General features: G+C 43.4%; 1 protein-coding gene across 6 annotated transcripts in view; it reads right to left on the reverse strand.

Moving 5' to 3' along the window:
- daam2 (dishevelled associated activator of morphogenesis 2) overlaps window positions 1-22,321 on the reverse strand; it is a 211,644-nt gene that overhangs the window by 20,161 nt on the left and 169,162 nt on the right. For 3 of the 6 annotated variants that reach the window (XM_035800847.2, XM_052478770.1, XM_035800853.2), the window contains exons 11-17: window positions 13,718-13,856; window positions 10,774-10,832; window positions 10,299-10,483; window positions 9,231-9,518; window positions 7,065-7,172; window positions 3,053-3,082; window positions 1,260-1,366 (exon numbers count right to left, since the gene is read on the reverse strand). In XM_035800847.2, coding sequence (XP_035656740.1) covers window positions 1,260-1,366; window positions 3,053-3,082; window positions 7,065-7,172; window positions 9,231-9,518; window positions 10,299-10,483; window positions 10,774-10,832; window positions 13,718-13,856 — 916 coding nt within the window. The remainder of the gene's footprint in view (window positions 1-1,259; window positions 1,367-3,052; window positions 3,083-7,064; window positions 7,173-9,230; window positions 9,519-10,298; window positions 10,484-10,773; window positions 10,833-13,717; window positions 13,857-22,321) is intronic. The other 3 variants (XM_035800860.2, XM_035800878.2, XM_035800870.2) reach the window with 3 other exon arrangements.

Raw genomic sequence — 22,321 nt, forward strand, 5'->3', positions numbered from 1 at the left:
TGATCTGTGAAGTGGGACAAGACTCTCAATCATCTCTCTTAGGGCACTAAAGCATACACATGGTCATATTGTGAATTGGGGGAGAAGTTAGCTCCTTTGAAGTGACAAAAATGGATCCCAGTCAAGATGTTATGTGACTGGACATCCCCCGAGGAGAAGTTATACTGTTTGTCTAGTTTTAGACATTTATCATTTCAGTCATGCTTATAACTGTGATTCCCCAATTACTTTGACAAATCACCAAAAAGGAATGTCATGTTTTTCAAATCACACATCCTTGGCTCCAGTTTAAAAATCCCTGCTCTTCTAAATGACTACTATGCCATATAATTGCATTTCCTGAACAGATCTCCTCCTCCTTGAGGGAGTCCATTAAAAATACACTGACCAGGTAAAAGCTACAGTTATTGATGTCATCTGTTAAATCAGTGTAGATGAAGGAGATAAGATAGGCTAAAGAAGGATTTTTAATCTTTGAGACAATTGAGACATGGATGTGTGCCATTCAGAGGGTGAATGGGCAAGACAAAATATTTAAACAAGTGAAAGTGTTATGGTAATAGGTGCCAGGCACACCACTTTGAGTGTGTCAAGAACTGCAATGCTGCTGGGTTCTTCACATTCAACAGTTTCCTGTGTGTATCAAGAATGGTCCACCACCCAAAGGACATCCAGCCAATTTGCCACAACTGTGGGAAGCATCTAAGTCAACATGGGCCAGCATCTCTGTGGAACGCTTGACCCTCGGAGGTCCCGTCCCCCCACCTCCTTGCTACCACGGCACCATAGAGGAGTCAATTGAGTTACCGTGTACTTACTTTGCAGTATAGTTCAGGGTACCTTGCATACTTTCTAACATAATATATTGCAAAGATAGATGCCAAAAAGGCAAATATAATGCCATCTTTATAGTTACAAGGGTTGAGAATTATAATGTGATTAACCTGGATCCTATATCGGTTTGTATTATATAGCTAACTCCTGTAAAGACCATAGTAGTTGGCTACACAGCACAAATAGATCTGAGACTGGACTATAATGTGATGTGCGTAACAAAACAACACTGAGTCCTACATGTGGTGGCTGTTGTGAAGTGGTTACGCTCTAGGCACATACATATATTGTTCCCTACCAGGCTGAGTTTCAATCCCAGAGTCCACCCTTCCAACTATTCCTCCCACCTCTTTGTACTCCCCTCTAATTCTGCCCAGGGCTACATCAAAAGACTTAGCATCGACACAGGAGGGGATTGTGCATACTTAGAGAGCAGGATGACGCAGTTCTGAGCGCGCCGACCGTCGATTACCGACAGCTCCTTCACCTTGCGAGTGCTCAGGTACAGGTCATCCATCGAGCCGGTTTCCTTCTTCACAGAGAGAGAAGGGAGGGAGGAGAGAAGAAACGAGATCAGTGTCTGACAGTATACAGCATTGACACCTCAAGTGAGAATGGAATTGGGTGCCGCTATTCCCTTTATAGTTCACTACTGTTGACCAAGGCGGGCCCTGGTAGTAGTGGACTATAAGGAATACGGGTGCCACTTCAGACGCACCCATGTTCAGTTTAAGGCCAATTAGCAAATGATTGGATGGAAGACGTGTGATGCCACTTCTTTTCATGTGAAATGTGACTAATGGACACTTTAGTGCAGGAGAAGGGTATTTAAAGCCCCTACATTGAAGTCTACCCACAGTACTACCATACTGTACCCTCCCTGTGGTTGAATGCTAAGGTTGTGCCAATGTTGGTCACAATCGCCCTTCCCAGAACCATTGGCCAAGGCACCTGGCCAGGAAAGATTTTCAACTGTCACCAAGTGTTTATGTCAGTTTTCATTATGGCATTATGGAGGTCTTATAAACATCTTGATTAAATGAAGCGTTGCAGTCAGGCATATGAGAAGAGCTCAGAAAAGCCATGAAAAAAAAAAGAGCTTCAAAAGTCCATGTCGGTGCGAGCAGAAAATCTAAAATAGGTCTTGGGAGGAACGCTTTTTGGTGAGTCACCATCAAGAACACAGTGCAGGCTAATCCAATAAACATTTCCGAAAGGGCAGGAAACGGTGCTACGAACTGGGCCCGAGGCAGCTTGTCAGATATTTTGGTAAGCTTCACACAAATGCAGTATTAAAAAAATCCACAAGGGGAACGAATAGATGTTTAAAAAATGTCTGGGGTTGAAATGTTCAAAAGTATTTTATTTATGGTCTAAGCAGGCTTCCTGCACTTCCGAAATGTCCCTTTGGGGTTACGGGAAGGATGACGCATTTGAAACAGCTACTGGCTTCCAAAGAAAGATGCTTTTCTTCCATGCCCGCATTGACCAATAGTTCTACAGCAAAGCCTGACTGGCAGGATGGCACAGGGTCAAGGGACCACTCCCATTTGCTGTACTGCAGCCGCCCAGCCCTGCTATCTCTCTCTACTCACGCACGCACTCCAGATGTATACACCTTTATAATTGTTACAATGAAACTGGGGTGACCAAAAGGTAGTGGGGGAACCTTGTTATGTGTTCTTGGCCACTTCTCGTGAACTGATCCCAACCCTGCTACCTCATTTGACCATGACACTTTCAAATTCACTGTCAGTCATGAGCGGACTGACATTTTTACATATGTTATCTAACGGACAGTTTTAAGATATCTAAGATATCATTAAAGGCACAATCTACAACCCATCACTGTTAAAACAGATCTATCTCTGCTGTTATCTTATTTGTTTACTAATTTAACCCTTTTTATCCAGGTAAGTACATTTAGAACACATTTGTAATGCTTATTAACCTCTAATCAAGCAAGCCAATTAACTAAACTTGAAATATACTATAAATGGTTCATTTTCCAATGTGTATTACATTTTTTATTTAAACCTTTAATTCACCAGAAAGTCCCCATTGAGGTCAAAAGACCAATAACGCCACTAGCTACTTCAAACACTACATGATTATCCATGTGGCAGCCCATGTGTGCTCGGAGAAGGGAGTGAGGAAGGGAGGGAGGGAAGGAGAGACAGAGATAACAGTGTGGGAGCACGAGAGACCCTAGACTCACCTGCTTGAAGGATTGGTTAGTGAGCAGCTCCTGCCCAGGTAGTCGGAGAGTGCAGAGAGAGCGAGAGAGACCAAAATCGAAACACATGCAAAGGTTAGCACTTCAAGCCAGCAAAGAAAGGCAAAACCACAGTAGCTAGCAACTAGAGACTACACCACTACATACTAGAATGCAAAAGTGCAGATGTCTCTGGGGGGCTTGGTTCATCGAAAGTCTTCAAGGGCTTGTTTCATCACTACTGGTGGCGATGAGCTTGTAAAAGGTTTTGGGAAGCAACCCATCAAAGAATGATATTAGTGGATAAAATGACCAATTAAAAGCCTATAAAGGAAGACTAGTCATATATAACCGTTGGAATTACCATCAAACGGAATTCAGCAATTGTCAATGTAGGACGAGACCATTGGTTACTTGTATAAATAAATATCATTCATGAATCACTTTCATTACGGTCTTCAAATGAGCCATTAATCATAGCTGACCCTTTATAAGAACAACGCGGGCGAAGGAATTGGCAGTCGAAAGACCTCTTGATTAAACCAATAGAACCTGTTTTTTTTTAAGTTACACAAACTATGGTAACACCTCCATACCTCCATTTTATGACCCTCTTACTAAGTCTGTGGGTAAAACATTGTTTAAACTATTGATATTAGGCTTACCAGCAAATTACAGCTTAATCCATCTTGCATACAAACCCAATTGGGAGATTTGAAGATAATTAGGACCTGCCATTGATATCACTGGATTAGTTAGCCTTAATTAGCTTAAGTACACCGGTACAGACTTAAAATGTGTGTGTGTGTGTGTGCATGATTAAAATCATTGCTAAGTACATTAGCTTCAAAAACATGTATAGGCATAGTTAGTCATAATAGCTAACTAGCAGCTAAGGTTTTTAAGTTAAATGCAGTTGAATGCTTTCAGTTGTACAACTGACTCGGTATCCTCCTTTTCTGTTCCCTTGTATGCAAATACTGTAGCGCAGTGTCCCCTAATCACCCTATTTCAAGGTCCTGCCAGAAATATAAGTATTTGGCTAAGTCTGGGGTGTGGTAACTCCTCATGACAGTGACAATATTGACTGGTTCCTTTGTTTTAGCCTACTCCATGGTTGCGTCCCAAATAGCACCCTATTCCTTACATAGTGCCTTACTTTTGACTAGGGCTATTATGATGATCATATTACTGCCACACCGGCAGTCACAAGTCATGACTGCAGTCAAATTCCACATCATAGTTGAGTCATAGTAACTAGGCTTCTCCAAAAGTGCGCTCTGTTGCCATTGATGGTAATTAGTGGCCTACCAAACTTGCTAACGGCCAGTCGCTAATGGCCTGATATTCAGCGCTCGATTGTCCCTCTGATCATTGACATCAATTTAAATGCCATCGAAAATCAAATCAAACACTTCATGAGAGCCCTGCTATTCAGGGGGACATGAAACAATATTTATTTCCAGTCAATGTAAATAACCTATCATTTTTAGGAATTCAAATGAATTGGAAATTTAACTTTGCCCTGTGATTCTCTGCCCATGCACTATAGTCTATAGGCTATTGATAATTTCATTGATATCACCCAATACATTGCAGGCACAGTTGATCTCCCGCACCCAGCAGAGAATTGCACTTGGCTTTCATTTTCAATGGATCTCGACTGAGAAAAGGTTGGTGACCACTGTTCTATTCTAGAGGCGATGGCTGCCTATTGTAATCATTACTGTTACATATAGGCATTATGTTCTGGCCTGATAGTCAATTAATTATAGGCCTATGGTTTATTAAGGGTAGGAATATGTGAGTCGCATGTTAAATGCAAGAGTCGTGTATTTATGTAGTCCTACAAGACTATTTGGCCTGTAATGCAAAAACACATGTTAGATGGTTTGTTGTGTGCGATGGATTACAGTCGGTTAAAGGGTAGGTTTTATGATAATTTAATGATGGTTTGAGTGCCAAATGAGGCCCCACCTACTTTTTGCTGGCCCTGCCAAGAATGGATTTCTGCCTACTCCACTAGCCAATTCCAAATCTAAACTAATTTCACACATATATTATTTAGTATATGTAAAGACCAGATTAAAGTGAGAATAGTCTGATGGGTGAGAATATAATCACTTGTGAATGAAGCCCAGTGTGTGCAGTCTAAGGCAAGAAACAGCACATGCATCATGTAGCCCATAGGCCTAGACATGGAGCGCACAAAACATTAGGCACACCTGTTCTTTCCGTGACATAGACTGACCAGGCGAATCCAGGTGAAAGATATGATCCCTTATTGATATCACTTCTTAAATCCCCTTCAATCAGTGTAGATGAAGGGGAGGAGACACGTTAAAATGAATATTTGTATGTGTGCCATTCAGAGGTTGAATGGACAAGACAAAATATTTAAGTACATTTGAAAGGGTTATGGTTGTCTTACTGGTTTGAGTGTGTCAAGAGCTGCAACACTGCTGGGTTTTTCACGCTGAACAGTTTCCTGTGTGTATTAAGAATGGTCCACCACCCAAAGGACATCCAGCCAACTTGACAACTGTGTGAAGCAATATCGTCAACATGGGCCAGCATTCCTGTGGAATGCTTTCGACACCTTGTAGAGTCCATGCCCCGACAAATTGAGGCTGTTCTGAAGGCAAAAAGGCGTGCAACTCAATATTAGGAAGGTGTTATTAATGTTTTGTGCACTCAGTGTATCCCTTACGGACTCGGGAGGGGCGAAGGTTCCATATTAATGCGTCCTACGAAACACGACCCTGTCAAGCCACACTGCTCGCTTAACCCGGGAAGCCTGCCACACCAATGTGTCAGAGGAAACACCGTCCAGCTGACGATTGAGGTCAGCTTGCAGGCGCCCGGCCCACCACAAGGAGTCACTAGAGCGCAATGAGACAAGGAAATCCCAGCCAGCCAAACCCTCCCCTAACCCAGACGACGCTGGGACAATTGTGCCTCTGGGCGAAATTGGGCCGGCTGAGAAACAGCCTGGGATCGAACTCAGGTCTGTAGTGATGTTATTCAGCTATGTTCAATTGTATTCTTATTACTATAAATTAATTTTAAAAATAATGCCACAGGAATTAGAAACAAATCTTGTCTGCTAAATGAACCAGTGTAGCCCACACCCACATGGCATAGCCAGATCAAGGCCTAACATAAGGACGACTCAGAATATGGTATTCTAATCTTCTGAAATAGGCTACATTGTCTTCATTTCATAATGTTTCTTTAGAGCTGCCTAAAACAAATAATGGATTTATTGGGATTGTGTAGGCTATATTAAACGGATTTATTACACTTTTTATAATGTAGCCCTCGATGTTCCAAAGGTTAGAATCAGTTACTTGTAGCCCCAGAGATACTTAATGTGTTTATGTTAATTAACAGCCAATTAACATAAGACCGGCAGTTATTTGCAATGACAGTTACCAGCTGACTAAATTTCATGACCACCACAGCCCTACTTTTGATCAGAGCTCAATGTGCCCTGGTCAAAAGTAGTGCGTTATATAGGGAATTGGGTGCCATTTGGGGTGCAGCCCGTGAGACTGAAGAACCTTGCCCGCCCCCTACCAAATGCACTGAAGACACTACTTCACGCTCCAGCTCTTTGACATTCACACAATCAGCCATTCAGGAGGGAACAGCACCTAAGGTTAGCATAAAGCCATGAGTAGGCCAGACTCCTGACTCTTCAAAACCACTCAAACACACACGCGCGCACGCACGCACACACACACAAGTATACATACATTCTGTCTCACATAGACACGCACAAGCACATGCACGCACACCAAGATATCAAGGCTCAATGCATTACTTCAAACACAATCAATCCCTTTCTGCCACTGCAACCACACAGTGCATGTCTATATATTTTTACATACACTACCAGCATGCACGCACACAGACACATATCAATCCCCACGATATTTGACAGTTTAGGTGACAACGCCCCACTAACTAAAAATACTGTTTTACTTATCCAATCAATTCAAAGCGTCCATACTTGCTGTCTCTGATAGGCCGAGAACATCTTTTCGATGTCCTTGAGGTCGAGGATCTTGAAGGCCCTTAGGTCATCGACGTCATGCCAGATGGTGCCAGTGATCTTGTTCTGCAGGGTACACAGGCGGGACATAGGGTGGCCATAAATTGAGGGTGGATTACAAACTCTGAAGTTTCCTGATGTTACAGATCTAGGATCAGCGCCCCCTCCCACCGATCCTCAACTTAATAATTAGTGGGGAAAATTTTAAACTGACCCAAGATCACCGTCTAGGGGCCACTTCACCCTACACCAGATTATAAACGGTAATAATCGAGGATTGGAGAGGGGGGGGGTGCTGTGTGCCAGAGACGATTGCAGACAAGTGTAAGTGTAAGAATGTTAGCAATTATACGATGTAATAAATGATGCCCTAACTAATAGTTAGCCCCAGAACAGTCTACTGCATAGGCCTACTATTTTTCTAATTAGCTAGCATGTTAGTCATTTCAGGCAAATTTAAATCCTACGTCATCTTTTGAGAAGTGTAACTAGGTCAAAATAAACTTTTTATTTAAACTAATTTTAACATTTTGTCAACTTAAGTTTTCCCATCTCTAGAGGTTTAATAAAAAAATGACTGTACCAATTTAGTGCCAAAAAAAGTAACAGGATTGACCGTGACATTGGCAATTGAATGCTAGCTTCATCCCAAAAAATGAAACTTAAAACATTTTTGGCCTTTTTATGAGTAACAGGGTTGAAGTGTTATGGTCGACTCGCAGTTTTCAACCACAAAACAACAGAAAATGGCCAAAAAGAGTAGAACCAGTTTACCTGTTTTACTCTATGATTTGACTATTAGCTGTTCAATATTTGTTTTGAAACAAATATTGATAAAGGAACAGTTTCATCATTTAAAACGAGAGTTCAGTTCACGTAACAGGGTTGACCTTAAAATAAGAGACATCTAAATAAATCCTTCATCACTAATCACATTAAATAAATAATAATCTTCAGAAATGACTTTGTCAAAGCATCAAAATAACTAGGGTTTTACAATGATAGTGAAACTTGGTTAAAATCTTCAGAGAAATGACACAGGGTTGATGGAGGGTACGTCAAAATGCAGAATCTTGGCACTTTAGCAAGCCTCATCTCACATAGAAAATCTGATTAATTGAATTATCCATGTGGTCTATATTAAAAGGGCACTTCATTTAATATAATAAGCTTTTAAAATTCAATATTGGGATGCAAAAGACACTCATTTTGTGGAACGACCCATGTAACAAATGATGTACTTACTAAAAGTTAACCCAGGGCAGAATAGTCTACTGCAAATTCTCTGTCCTGAGAAACTCAATTCAACAAAATGGGTTCCCTTCAGTGCATAGTGAAATGCTAGCACAGTGCTCTGTTGCAATATACGTTCATCAATCACCAACGTAAGGACCAAGCTGGAATGCTAACAACCTCCTCTTCATAGTCTAAATTGCACACCTACTCATTCCAGGGTTTTTATTTATTTAGACTATTTTTTACATTGTAGAATAAGAGGGGGAAAACATGTGTTAAATAAATCAAAATACATTTTATATTTGAGATTCTTCAAAGTAGCCACCCTTTGCCTTGATGACAGCTTTGCGCTTAGTGGGACTATCATTTGTTTTTCAACAGGACAATAACCCCAAACACTTCCAGAATGTGTAAGGCCTATTTGACCAAGAAGGAGAGTAATGGAGTGCTGGATCAGATGACCTGGCCTCCACCATCACCCTACCTCAACCCAATTGGGATGGTTTGGGATGGGTTGGACCACAGAGTGAAGGGAAAGCAAACAACAAGTGCTCAGCATATGTGGGAACTCCTTCAAGACTGTTGGAAAAGCATTCCAGGTGAAGCTGGTTGAGAGAATACCAAGAGTTTGCAAAGCTGTCATCAAGGCAAAGGGTGACTACTTTGAAAAAAAATCAGTTTTTTGGTTACTACATGATTCCATTTGTGTTATTTCATAGTTTTGATGTCTTCACTAGTGTACTACAATGTAGAAAATAGTAAAAATAAAGAAAAACCCTTGAATGAGTAGCCGTTTCCAAACTTTTGACTGGTACTGTACATTAAAACAAATATATTTATATTAAATGTAGCCCTAGAACAGACCTAGAACAGACCAGTAATCTTTACCTCGCCCAACTTGGCCCAGTTGAAGGATTTGAGCGGGTGCGAGGGCTGCGGGATAGACTTTGAGCGCATGGTAGCAGTAGTACCAAATCCAGGTGGGCCCAGAGGAGGTGGGATTCCAGAGAAGATGGGTGGAGCTCCAGGAGGAGGAGGAGGGCCTCCAGGTGGAGGAGGGGGAGGAGGAGGGCAGCTGAATGGCAGAGGGGGAGGGGGCGGAGGGAAGCCTCCAGTCATGGGGGGAGGGGGGACGGGGCCACCAGGGGGTGGAGGAGGGAAAGGTACGCTGTCACCCTATTGGTGGAAAGAAAGACAAAATGAGAGGATGTTTACTTGTTAGAAATAAGAAAATCAAACAATCTATTAAACACTTTTATTTGCACACCATTAAACTAAAACAAACTATGAAGCATTTGGCATCACATTAAGAATATAACATGTGGTTTCAAACCAACCTTCGAACAGTATGTAACATGACTATGTGTTTGCCTTTTAGAAATATGTGTAAACATATGTATACTGTTGAAACTACATTGCCAGCAACGGGACTATAAAGATTTTCTGAATTTCAATCTTTAACTACAGATTGCCAACCCTAAGGCTACCCTAAGACAGAGATTTTGCATCTAATTTTTAAATGTTTTATTTTACCTTTGTTTAACTAGGCAAGTCAGTTAATTAAGAACAAATTCTTATTTACAATGACGGCCTAGGAACAGTGGCTGTTTGGGGGCAGAACGACAGATTTGTACCTTGTCAGCTCGGGGGTTTTGAACTTGCAACCTTCTGGTTCCTAGTCCAACGCTCTAACCCCTAGGCTACCCTGCCGCCCCAATAATGAAAACTTTTCAATGGAAGTCATTTGTTGGATGATGGACAATGATTGTCCGTCAAAAAAATACACATAATATGTCCGCCTCTTCGAGTTTGCATCTTGTCCCAAAATAATTGACTTGAGACTTGACTGATGGACTAAAACAGACAATAATGACTGCATATACGATTTCATCCGTCTCTGTGTGGACACAGCCTAAAACAGTGGGACAAGAAGAGACATTGTGACAGCATGCTTACTGCTATGTCACTGATGCGCGAGTGCAGGTCGAGCACTTGGTCCCGCGCTGACCGCAACTCCACTCCCTCTCTCTGTAGTTTGTCCTTCATCTTATTGAGGGTCTTCATCATGTCCTCCTTCTCCTGCGTCTTGGTATCACATTCCCTCTCTTTCCGCTCCAGCTTGGCCATTAGCTCTGAGTGGTCTGAAAGAGCACATGGTGTAGAAGATATCATTGCTGTTCAAATTGTTGTATATTCTCAAATTCGCACACACAAGCACTCGGAGTTGCACACACACACAAACAGAAACACACACACTACACCCACACACGGTAGACACTCACAAGCAAACAGAAGGACACATGCAGACACAAATACACACACATGGCTCTCTGCATCTCTGGCCAAAGGCATAACGCAATACCATAGATGCACTTCTGCACTATGGCCAGCATATGGCGATGTTTCAAACAAGTAGAAGACAGCGTTTTACCTTTCCTGAACTTCTCTGCTTGGTCTCTCCATTGCTTAACCTCATTTTCATTGAACAACCTGTGAGGAAAGACAAACAACATGGCTCTTAATCTGATCAAAGTCTATTTGGTAACAGGGCTCCACGGTCCACACTAAATTGAGCCAAACGGTCAATTCAATACACGGATTGGAGGAAAATGGGCCATTTCAAATCAAATCAAATTGTATTTGTCACATAGACATGGTTAGCAGATGTTAACCAGTTATGCATTAGGGGGCGCTATTAAAATTTTTGGATGAAAAACGTTCCCGTTTTAAACAAGATATTTTGTCACGAAAAGATGCTCGACTATGCATATAATTGACAGCTTTGGAAAGAAAACGTTTCCAAAACTGCAAAGATATTGTCTGTGAGTGCCACATAACTAATGCTACAGGCGAAACCAAGATGAAATTTCATACAGGAAGTGTGCCAGATTTTGAATGCGCTGTGGTCCAATGTCTGCTTATATGGCTGTGAATGCGCCAGAAATGAGCCTACACTTTCTGTCGTTTCCCCAAGGTGTCTGCAGCATTGTGACGTATTTGTAGGCAAATCATTGGAAGATTGACCTTAAGAGACGACATCTACCAGGTGGCCGCTTGGGGTCCTCTGTTGCAATTATTGCGTAATCTCCAGCTGCGTGTGTTTTTCGTTTGCTTCGAGGAGAAACACAGCTGCCATGAATGATTTATCATCGAATAGATATGTGAAAAACACCTTATGGATTGATTCTAAACAACGTTTGCCATGTTTCTGTCAATATTATGGAGTTAATTTGGTTAAAAGTTTGGCGTTGTAGATATTGCATTTTCAGATTTTTTTCTTAGGCAAACGTGATGAACAAAACGGAACGATTTCTCCTACACAAGTAATCTTTTTGGAAAAACTGAACATTTGCTATCTGAGAGTCTCCTCATTGAAAACATCCGAAGTTCTTAAAAGGTAAATTATTTTATTTGAATGCTTTTCTTGTTTTTGTGAAAATGTTGCCTGCTGAATGCTAGGCTTAATGCTATGCTAGCTATCAATACTCTTACACAAATGCTTGTGTAGCTATGGTTGAAAAGCATATTTTGACAATCTGGTATGACATTGTTGTTAACAAAAGGCTAAGCTTGTGAGCAAATATATTTATTTAATTTCATTTGCGATTTTCATGAATAGAAAAAGTTGCGTTATGCTAATGCGATCGTTTAAGTATTTTTCTGTTGATTTCTCAGCCAAGCAGGATGAACAAACGTGACGTTTTTCGCCTACAAAAATATTATTTTTGGAAAAAAGGAACATTTGCTATCTAACTGGGAGTCTCCTGAGTGAAAGCATCTGAAGTTCTTCAAAGGAAAATGATTTAATTGGGTTGCTTTTCTTATTTTTGTGAAAATGTTGCCTGCTGCCAGCACAGCCTAGCATAGCATTATTGTCTAGCGTTGGCTGTAAAGCATATTTTGAAAATCTGAGATGACAGTGTTGTTAACAAAAGGCTAAGCTTGTGTTTGAATATATTTATTTAATTTCATTTGCGATTTTCATGAATAGGAAACGTTGCGTTATGGTAATGTGCTTGAGGCTATGATTACGCTCCCGGATACGGGATTGCTCGTCGCTAGAGGTTAATGCGAGTGTAGCGATATGCTTGTGCTTCTAGTTCCGACAGCGCAGTAATATCTAACAAGTAATCTAACAAATTCACAACAACTACCTTATACACACAAGTGTAAAGTAATGAATAAGAATATGTACATATACATATATGGATGAGCGATGGCCGAACAGAATAGGTAAGATGCAGTAGGTGGTATAGAGTACAGTATATACATATGAGATTAGGAATGTAGGGTATGCAAACATTATTAAACTGGCATAATTTAATTTCACTAGTGATACCTTTATTAAATCCAGTTATTAAAGTGGACAGTGATTTGGGTCAGCCTCTCAATGTTATTGATGGCTGTTTAACAGTCTGATCGAAAGACTGAAAGTGTTACAAATCCTCTTTTCTCCCCTTCTTTATCTGACCAAACAACTGCTTCAATGTAACATGGTCGACTGGGCTGGGAATCGTGGAGTCGTTCGCCTAACACGATTACAGCAATTCCTTTTGATCTCGCTTCTGCTTTCATGACAATTCACCTCAATTCACCTGAGTGAGGCAGGTACCATGCAATCCCACAACCCCCTGCTGCCACCCCACCTCCCCATTCTGACCAATCACTTTCCCCGAATCCTCGCTCAGGCCCAGCTTATGGCTGCAGTCCAATTTTCTATACATTGTCCATGAAGGGTCCACTTGCTCACTCCCCCTTGTGGATATGATAGCATTAGATTGGTGTATGTTAAGGCTAGAGGGTGTCTTCACCATATTTCCTATATCAGTCCATTCTGTTTAAATCCATAAGGGGGAGTGAAGGGCTGCAGATCGAGAATAAAGGTAGGGAATTGTTCCGCAGCCCATGTTGAATTTCCAGTTAAAATCCTGTCTAGTTTTGTGAACAAAAGATGCCCCACCCCATTCTCTTCACTCTCTTTGAACTCTGGTAAGCCAACAGTGGGCTATTTCAGTATTTTTGTGTGTTCCCACTGAGATTGAAACATTGTGTCATAACAGCAGCTGTCGATGTCAAGGAAGTCTTTGATCAGCACAAGATGTTATGCCAAAAGGATGCTTCCATGTGTCTCTTGAATTTCCTTCTTGGTTCAGTCAGGTTCTATATACAGCTCTAGCAACAAAGAAAATCTATCATAATAGCTCTATTTATCAACATTTTATCAACACAGTTGCTTGACAACATGAAGACACATGATCATAAGCAACATTGTGTGTGCAAACATCCGGGCGTGTTTTTAGTTGTGTCCGTGAGTATGAGTGAGAGTGTGTATCTATGTTGGTGTGTCACAAATCCTGTGAGGCCAGGTTACTCACATGCGAATTATATTTTTGACACTGAAGTTGTCTAGGGGCGCTATGTCCGGGTCCTCTCCCTTCTCATCTTGTAGGACTATCTGCTGCAGGATCCGGTCTAGGAGCTGCCAATGCTGCAGACTGCCCCCTCCGCGTTTGTCTGGAAAACACCAAACAGAGTTAATAAACTTCTAAGGTCACACACACCGATGAAGAAAGGTTAGCTCCTTGGAGGACAAGCAGAAGTACTTCAATGACAATGATCAATGTTAAGATGTTAGCCTCACCACTCTCATCAATTCAGAAATTAAGATTTTCTTCAAGAACAACTGGTGTGTTTTGTAAGAGGGGGTATAAATGGCTCCATGGATTCATGGTTTTGAGTAGTGGCAGAAACATTGACCAACTTTTGAGGCAGCTATCATTATCAACCAGCCTTTGCAGTGTTGACTAGAGTCAATCCTTTTTATCAGTTAAGGTACACAGTCTTCACACGTCTGGAGACTTATTCTTGACCACTGTGAGGCAGATGTAATAGTGATGAACCAGGCTTTGAGGCAGATCTAATAGTGACCAACCTGGGAGGCAGATGTAATAGTGACCAACCTGGGAAGCTGATGTAACAGAGGCCGACCGATAAATCGGTTGGACATTACCCTTTCACAGAAAAATGTGTATTGGACTTCATTCCAAAGATAAAGTTCAGATATTATATACATACAGTATAAAGTATTCATCCCCCTTGGCGTTTTTCCTATTTCGTTGCATTACAACCTATAATTTAAAAGGATTTTATTTGGATTTCATGTAATGGACAAAAAAAATTGTCCAAATTAGTGAAGTGAAATGAAAAAAATTACTTGTTTCAAAACAAAATGAAACGGGAAAGTGCTGTGTATATATGTATTCATCCCCTTTGCTATGAATCAATCAAATGAAAGTTTATATGTCAAGTGTGCCAAATTTAACAGACCTTACAGTGAAATGCTTACTTACAGGCTCTAACCAATAGTGCAAAAAAGGTATTAAGTGAACAATAGGTAAGTAAAGAAATAAAAACAACAGTAAAAAGACAGTGACAAATAACAGTAGCAAGGCTATATACAGTAGTGAGGCTATTTACATTTACATTTAAGTCATTTAGCAGACGCTCTTATCCAGAGCGACTTACAAATTGGTGCATTCACCTTATGACATCCAGTGGAACAGCCACTTTACAATAGTGCATCTAAATCTTTAGGGGGTGAGAAGGATTACTTATCCTATCCTAGGTATTCCTTAAAGAGGTGGGGTTTCAGGTGTCTCCGGAAGGTGGTGATTGACTCCGCTGTCCTGGCGTTGTGAGGGAGTTTGTTCCACCATTGGGGGGCCAGAGCAGCGAACAGTTTTGACTGGGCTGAGCGGGAACTGTACTTCCTCAGTGATAGGGAGGCGAGCAGGCCAGAGGTGGATGAACGCAGTGCCCTTGTTTGGGTGTAGGGCCTGATCAGAGCCTGGAGGTACTGAGGTGCCGTTCCCCTCACAGCTCCGTAGGCAAGCACCATGGTCTTGTAGCGGATGCGAGCTTCAACTGGAAGCCAGTGGGAAGAGCGGAGGAGCGGGGTGACGTGAGAGAACTTGGGAAGGTTGAACACCAGACGGGCTGCGGCGTTCTGGATGAGTTGTAGGGGTCTAATGGCACAGGCAGGGAGCCCAGCCAACAGCGAGTTGCAGTAATCCAGACGGGAGATGACAAGTGCCTGGATTAGGACCTGCGCCGCTTCCTGTGTGAGGCAGGGTCGTACTCTGCGGATGTTGTAGAGCACGAACCTACAGGAACGGGCCACCGCCTTGATGTTAGTTGAGAATGACAGGGTGTTGTCCAGGATCACGCCAAGGTTCTTAGCGCTCTGGGAGGAGGACACAATGGAGTTGTCAACCGTGATGGCGAGATCATGGAACGGGCAGTCCTTCCCGGGAGGAAGAGCAGCTCCGTCTTGCCGAGGTTCAGCTTGAGGTGGTGATCCGTCATCCACACTGATATGTCTGCCAGACATGCAGAGATGCGATTCGCCACCTGGTCGTCAGAAGGGGGAAAGGAGAAGATTAATTGTGTGTCGTCTGCATAGCAATGATAGGAGAGACCATGTGAGGTTATGACAGAGCCAAGTGACTTGGTGTATAGCGAGAATAGGAGAGGGCCTAGAACAGAGCCCTGGGGGACACCAGTGGTGAGAGCGCGTGGTGAGGAGACAGATTCTCGCCACGCCACCTGGTAGGAGTGACCTGTCAGGTAGGACGCAATCCAAGCGTGGGCCGCGCCGGAGATGCCCAACTCGGAGAGGGTGGAGAGGAGGATCTGATGGTTCACAGTATCGAAGGCAGCCGATAGGTCTAGAAGGATGAGAGCAGAGGAGAGAGAGTTAGCTTTAGCAGTGCGGAGCGCCTCCGTGATGCAGAGAAGAGCAGTCTCAGTTGAATGACTAGTCTTGAAACCTGACTGATTTGGATCAAGAAGGTCATTCTGAGAGAGATAGCGGTAGAGCTGGCCAAGGACGGCACGTTCAAGAGTTTTGGAGAGAAAAGAAAGAAGGGATACTGGTCTGTAGTTGTTGACATCGGAGGGATCGAGTGTAGGTTTTTTCAGAAGGGGTGCAACTCTCGCTCTCTTGAAGATGGAAGGGACGTAGCCAGCGGTCAGGGATGAGTTGATGAGCGAGGTGAGGTAAGGGAGAAGGTCTCCGGAAATGGTCTGGAGAAGAGAGGAGGGGATAGGGTCAAGCGGGCAGGTTGTTGGGCGGCCGGCCGTCACAAGACGCGAGATTTCATCTGGAGAGAGAGGGAGAAAGAGGTCAGAGCACAGGGTAGGGCAGTGTGAGCAGAACCAGCAGTGTCGTTTGACTTAGCAAATGAAGATCGGATGTCGTCGACCTTCTTTTCAAAATGGTTGACGAAGTCATCTGCAGAGAGGGAGGAGGGGGGGGAGGAGGATTCAGGAGGGAGGAGAAGGTGGCAAAGAGCTTCCTAGGGTTAGAGGCAGATGCTTGGAATTTAGAGTGGTAGAAAGTGGCTTTAGCAGCAGAGACAGAGGAGGAAAATGTAGGGAGGAGGGAGTGAAAGGATGCCAGGTCCGCAGGGAGGCGAGTTTTCCTCTCGGCTGCCCGGAGCCCTGTTCTGTGAGCTCGCAATGAGTCGTCGAGCCACGGAGCGGGAGGGGAGGACCGAGCCGGCCTGGAGGATAGGGGACATAGAGAGTCAAAGGATGCAGAAAGGGAGGAGAGGAGGGTTGAGGAGGCAGAATCAGGAGATAGGTTGGAGAAGGTTTGAGCAGAGGGAAGAGATGATAGGATGGAAGAGGAGAGAGTAGCGGGGGAGAGAGAGCGAAGGTTGGGACGGCGCGATACCATCCGAGTAGGGACAGTGTGGGAAGTGTTGGATGAGAGCGAGAGGGAAAAGGATACAAGGTAGTGGTCGGAGACTTGGAGGGGAGTTGCAATGAGGTTAGTGGAAGAACAGCATCTAGTAAAGATGAGGTCGAGCGCATTGCCTGCCTTGTGAGTAGGGGGGGAAGGTGAGAGGGTGAGGTCAAAAGAGGAGAGGAGTGGAAAGAAGGAGGCAGAGAGGAATGAGTTAAAGGTAGACGTGGGGAGGTTAAAGTCGCCCAGAACTGTGAGAGGTGAGCCGTCCTCAGGAAAGGAGCTTATCAAGGCATCAAGCTCATTGATCAACTCTCCGAGGGAACCTGGAGGGCGATAAATGATAAGGATGTTAAGCTTGAAAGGGCTGGTAACTGTGACAGCATGGAATTCAAAGGAGGCGATAGACAGATGGGTAAGGGGAGAAAGAGAGAATGACCACTTGGGAGAGATGAGGATCCCGGTGCCACCACCCCGCTGACCAGAAGCTCTCGAGGCTATAACAGTAGCGAGTCTACATACAGGCACCGGTTAGTCGGGCTGATTGAGGAAGTATGAACACGTAGATATGGTTAAAGTGACTATGCATATTTGATAAATAGAGAGTAGCAGTGGGGAAAATAGGGATTGGCGGGTGGTGGGTGGCAGGACACAATGGAGATAGCCCGGTTAGCCAATGTGCTGGTTGGTGGGGCCAATTGAGGGAGTATGTACATGAATGTATTGTTAAAGTGACTTTGCATATATGACAAACAGAGAGAAGCAGCAGAGTAAAAGAGGGGTTGGGTGGTGGCACACAATGCAAATAGTCCGGAAAGCCAATTGATTACCTGTTCAGGAGTGTTATGGCTTGGGGGTAGAAGCTGTTGAGAAGCCTTTTTGTCCTAGACTTGGCAGTCCGGTACCACTTGCCATGCGGTAGTAGAGAGAACAGTCTATGACTGGGGTGGCTGGGGACTTTGACCATTTTTAGGGCCTTCCTCTGACACCGCGTGGTGTAGAGGTCCTGGATGGCAGGCAGCTAAGCCCCAGTGATGTACTGGGCCGTACACACTACCCTCTGTAGTGCCTTGCAGTCGGAGGCCGAGCAATTACGATACCAGGCAGTGATGCAACCAGTCAGGATGCTCTCATGTTGCAGCTGTAGAACCTTTTGAGGATCTGAGGACCCATGCCAAATCTTTTTAGTTTCCTGGTGGGGAATAGGCTTTGTCGTGCCCTCTTCACAACTGTCTTGGTGTGTTTGGACCATTCTAGTTTGTTGGAGATGTGGACACCAAGGAACTTGAAGCTTCCAACCTGCTCCACTACAGCCTTGTCGATGGGAATGGGGGAGTTCTCGGTCCTATTTTCCTGTAGTCCACAATCATCTCCTTAGTCCTGGTTACGTTGAGGGAAAGATTGTTATTCTGGCACCACCGGGCCAGGCCTACCACTGTTGTGTCGTCTGCAAACTTAATGATGGTGTTGTAGTCGTGCCTGGCCATACAGTGATCAGGGAGTACAGAAGGGGACTGAGCACACACCCTTGAGGGGCTCCAGTGTTGAGGATCAGCGTGGCAGATGTGTTGCTAACTACCCTCACCACCACGGGGCGGCCCGTCAGGAAGTCCAGGATCCAATTTGCAGAGGGAGGTTTTTAGTCCCAGGATCTTTAGCTCAGTGATGAACTTTGAGGGTACAATGGTGTTGAACGCTGAGCTATAGACAATGAATAGCATTATCATGTAGGTGTTCCTTTTGTCCAGGTGGGAAAGGGCAGTATGGAGTGCAATCGAGATTGTATCATATGCGGTTCTGTTTGGGCGGTATGGAAATTGGAGTGGATCTAGGGTTTCTGGGATAATGGTGTGTATGTGAGCCATTACCAGCCTTTCAAAGCACAGTCCCGCACCTTGAAAGCGGCAGCTCTAGCCTTTAGCTCAGTGCGAATGTTGCCTGTAATCCATGGCTTCTGTTTGGGGTATGTACGTACAGTCACTGTGGGGACGACATCCTCGATGCACTTATTGATAAAGCCAGTGACTGATGTGGTATACTCCTCAATGTCATCGGAAGAATCCCAGAACATGTTCTAGTTTGTGATAGCAAAACAGTCCTGTAGTTTAGCATCTGCTTCATCTGACCACTTTTTATAGACTGAGTCACTGGTGCTTTCTGCTTTAATTTTTGCTTGTAAGCAGCAATCAGGAGGATAGAATTGTGGTCGGATTTACCAAATGGAGGACAAGGGGGAACTTTGTACGCATTTTTTTCCCTCTGGTTGCACATTTAACTTGTTGATAGAAATTAGTTGGAGCTGATTTAAGTTTCCCTGCATTAAAGTCTCCGGCCACTAGGAGCGCCAACTCTGGGTGGCAGTTTTCTGTTTGCTTATTTCCTTTTTCAGCTGACTGAGTGCGGTCTTAGTGCCAGCATCCGTCTGTGGGGGTAAAGAAAACAGCCACGAAAAGTATAGGGGAAAACTCTCTAGGCAAATAGTGTGGTCTGCATTTTTTCACAAGATACTCTACTTCAGGCGAGCAAAATCTAGAGACTTCCTTAGATTTCGTGCACCAGCTGTTTACAAATATGCACAGAAGGCCACTCTTCTTCCCGGAGTGTGCGGTTCTATCCTGCCGCTGAAGTGTATATCCCGCTATCTGAATATGCATGTCTTCATTCAGCCACGATTCCGTGACACATAAGATATTACAGTTTTTGATGTCCCATTGGTCAGATATTCGTGATCGAACCTCGTCTAATTTATTGTCCAATGATTGCATGTTGGTGAGTAATATTGACGGTAATGGCAGCTTTCTCACTCGCCTTCTGTGGATCCTTATGAGGCACCCGGCTCTGTGTCCTCTGTACCTGCGTCACTTCCTCTTGCAAATAACTGGGTTGGCGGCCGTGTCGGGTGTTCGGAGAATGTCCTGTGCGTCTTGCTTGTTGAAGAAAAAAATCTTTGTCTAATCAGAGGTGAGTGATCGCTGTTAAATAAAGTCCTCCTGTGTGCAATCTAAGTGTGACATGATCTGTCACATGATCTCAGTATATATACACATGTTCTGAAAGGCCCCAGAGTCTGCAACACCACTAAGCAAGGGGTACCACCAAGCAAGTGGCACCATGAAGACCAAGGAGCTCTCCAAATAGGTCAGGGACAAAGTTCTGGAGAGAACAGATCAGGGTTGGGTTATACAAAAATATCCAAAACTTTGAACATCCCACGGAGCACCATCAAATCCATTACTAAAAAAATGAAAAGAATATGGCACCACAACAAACCTGCCAAGAAAGGTCCGCCCACCAAAACTCACGGACAAGGCATGGAGGGCATTAATTAGAGAGGCAACAAAGAGACGAAAGATAACCCTGAAGGAGCTGCAAAGCTGCACAGCGGAGATTGGAGTATCTGTCCATAGGACCACTTTAAGCCGTACAATCCACAGAGCTGGGCTTTACAGAAGAGTGTCCAGAAAAAAGCCATTGCTTAAAGAAAAAAATAAACAAACACGTTTGGTGTTCGCCAAAAGGCATGTGGGAGACTCCCCAAACATATGGAAGAAGGTACTCTGGTCAGATGAGACTAAAATTGAGCTTTTTAGCCATAAAGGAAAACTATATCTGGCGCAAACCCAACACCTCTCATAACCCCGAGAACACCATCCACACAGTGAAGCATGGTGGTGGCAGCATCATGCTGTGAGGATGTTTTTCCATCGGCAGGGACTGGGAAAATGGTCAGAATTGAAGGAATGATGGACGGCACTAAATACAGGGCAATTCTTGAAGGAAACCTGTTTCAGTCTTCCAGAGATTTGAGACTGGGATGGAGGTTCACCTTCCAGCAGGACAATGACCCTAAGCATACTGCTAAAGCAACACTTGAGTGGTTTAAGGGGAAACATTTAAACATCTTGGAATGGCCTAGTCAAAGTCCAGACCTCAATCCAAATGAGAATTTGTTGTATGACTTAAAGATTGCTGTACACCAGCGGAACCCATCCAACTTGAGCTGGAGTAGTTTTGCCTTGAATAATGGGCAAAAATCAGAGTGGCTAGATGTGCCAAGCTTATAGAGACATACCCCAAGATACTTGCAGCTATAATTGCTGCAAAAGGTGGCTCTACAAAGTATTGACTTTGGGGAAGGTTAATAGTTATGCACGCTCAAGTTTTGCATCTTCAAAGTGTTAGGCATGTTGGGTAAATCAAATGATACAAACCCCCCAAAATATATATATTCATTCCAGGTTAATTCCAGGTAAGAAAATAGGAAAAATGCCAAGGGGGGTGAATAGTTTCGCAAGCCACTGTAGGATAAACAAATATGTCTGCTCATTTGCGCTCATTTTTTAAAATGTTCAATGATTGCCTGAAGAAGGCGCTCTACGAGTCGCTCATTGAACATCATTCAGCCCTAGGTCACAAAGTTAGAGAAAGAAGGCATGACGGTGACAGTGAGTAGCTTGCCACAGGCAGCGTATTTGAATAAGTAAACAATCAAAAGTACACTTCACCAAACAAGCAGCCCTGAGGGATATCCTACGAAGCAAGCTAGATCTACTAAGGTTTTTTTTTTTAATTAACCAGCTTCAGTTAGCTTCACATTCCAGCTAAGGCTTCATCCATACTATGGCAGCGGACATTGTTCATCCGCCTGCCGCTAAATCTAGCAGGCTTGTCGCACATGACTAGTCAAATGCCTAACTCTTAATTGATAAAATGCTGAAATATCAATCCATGGGCGAGTCAGTGCCACATTTTCAAAATGAAATAAAAGTTATCTTGCAAAATCAGCAGGCTATGTAAAATAGGCTTTTAGAACTGCAGTCTTTATTTTATTACTTATCGTTAATGGTGCCTTTGGTGTGCTTATTTATGTTTACATTTTATCAATATTATAATTAGTATTAAGTTATACAAGTGTTACATTGCGTGAAGTTTAAAATGCTAATTGCTAAGTTAAATGTAATTTAATTAAACCATTGCTAAATGTGTCAAACAAATCAGTCATCTCCCTCAAATGAAGGGGCTGATGACAATCTTTGCGAGAGGGATGGAATCTGATTTCATTGGTCTTCAACGCTATAATTTCATTCGGGTAAGTGGAGTCAGCCATGAGCTAACCTGCCAAGGAGAAGGTTAGTTCTGAAGGATTCTTTGCCATAGAAATGTACCTTGCTAAAAGGTGAACCATTTTTGAATGACCAAAGTTACCTCGCTAACTCCTAAAACCTGCTTC

The sequence above is a fragment of the Oncorhynchus keta genome, chromosome 2 (genome assembly GCF_023373465.1).
Source record: "Oncorhynchus keta strain PuntledgeMale-10-30-2019 chromosome 2, Oket_V2, whole genome shotgun sequence".
Lineage (NCBI taxonomy): Eukaryota > Metazoa > Chordata > Actinopteri > Salmoniformes > Salmonidae > Oncorhynchus > Oncorhynchus keta.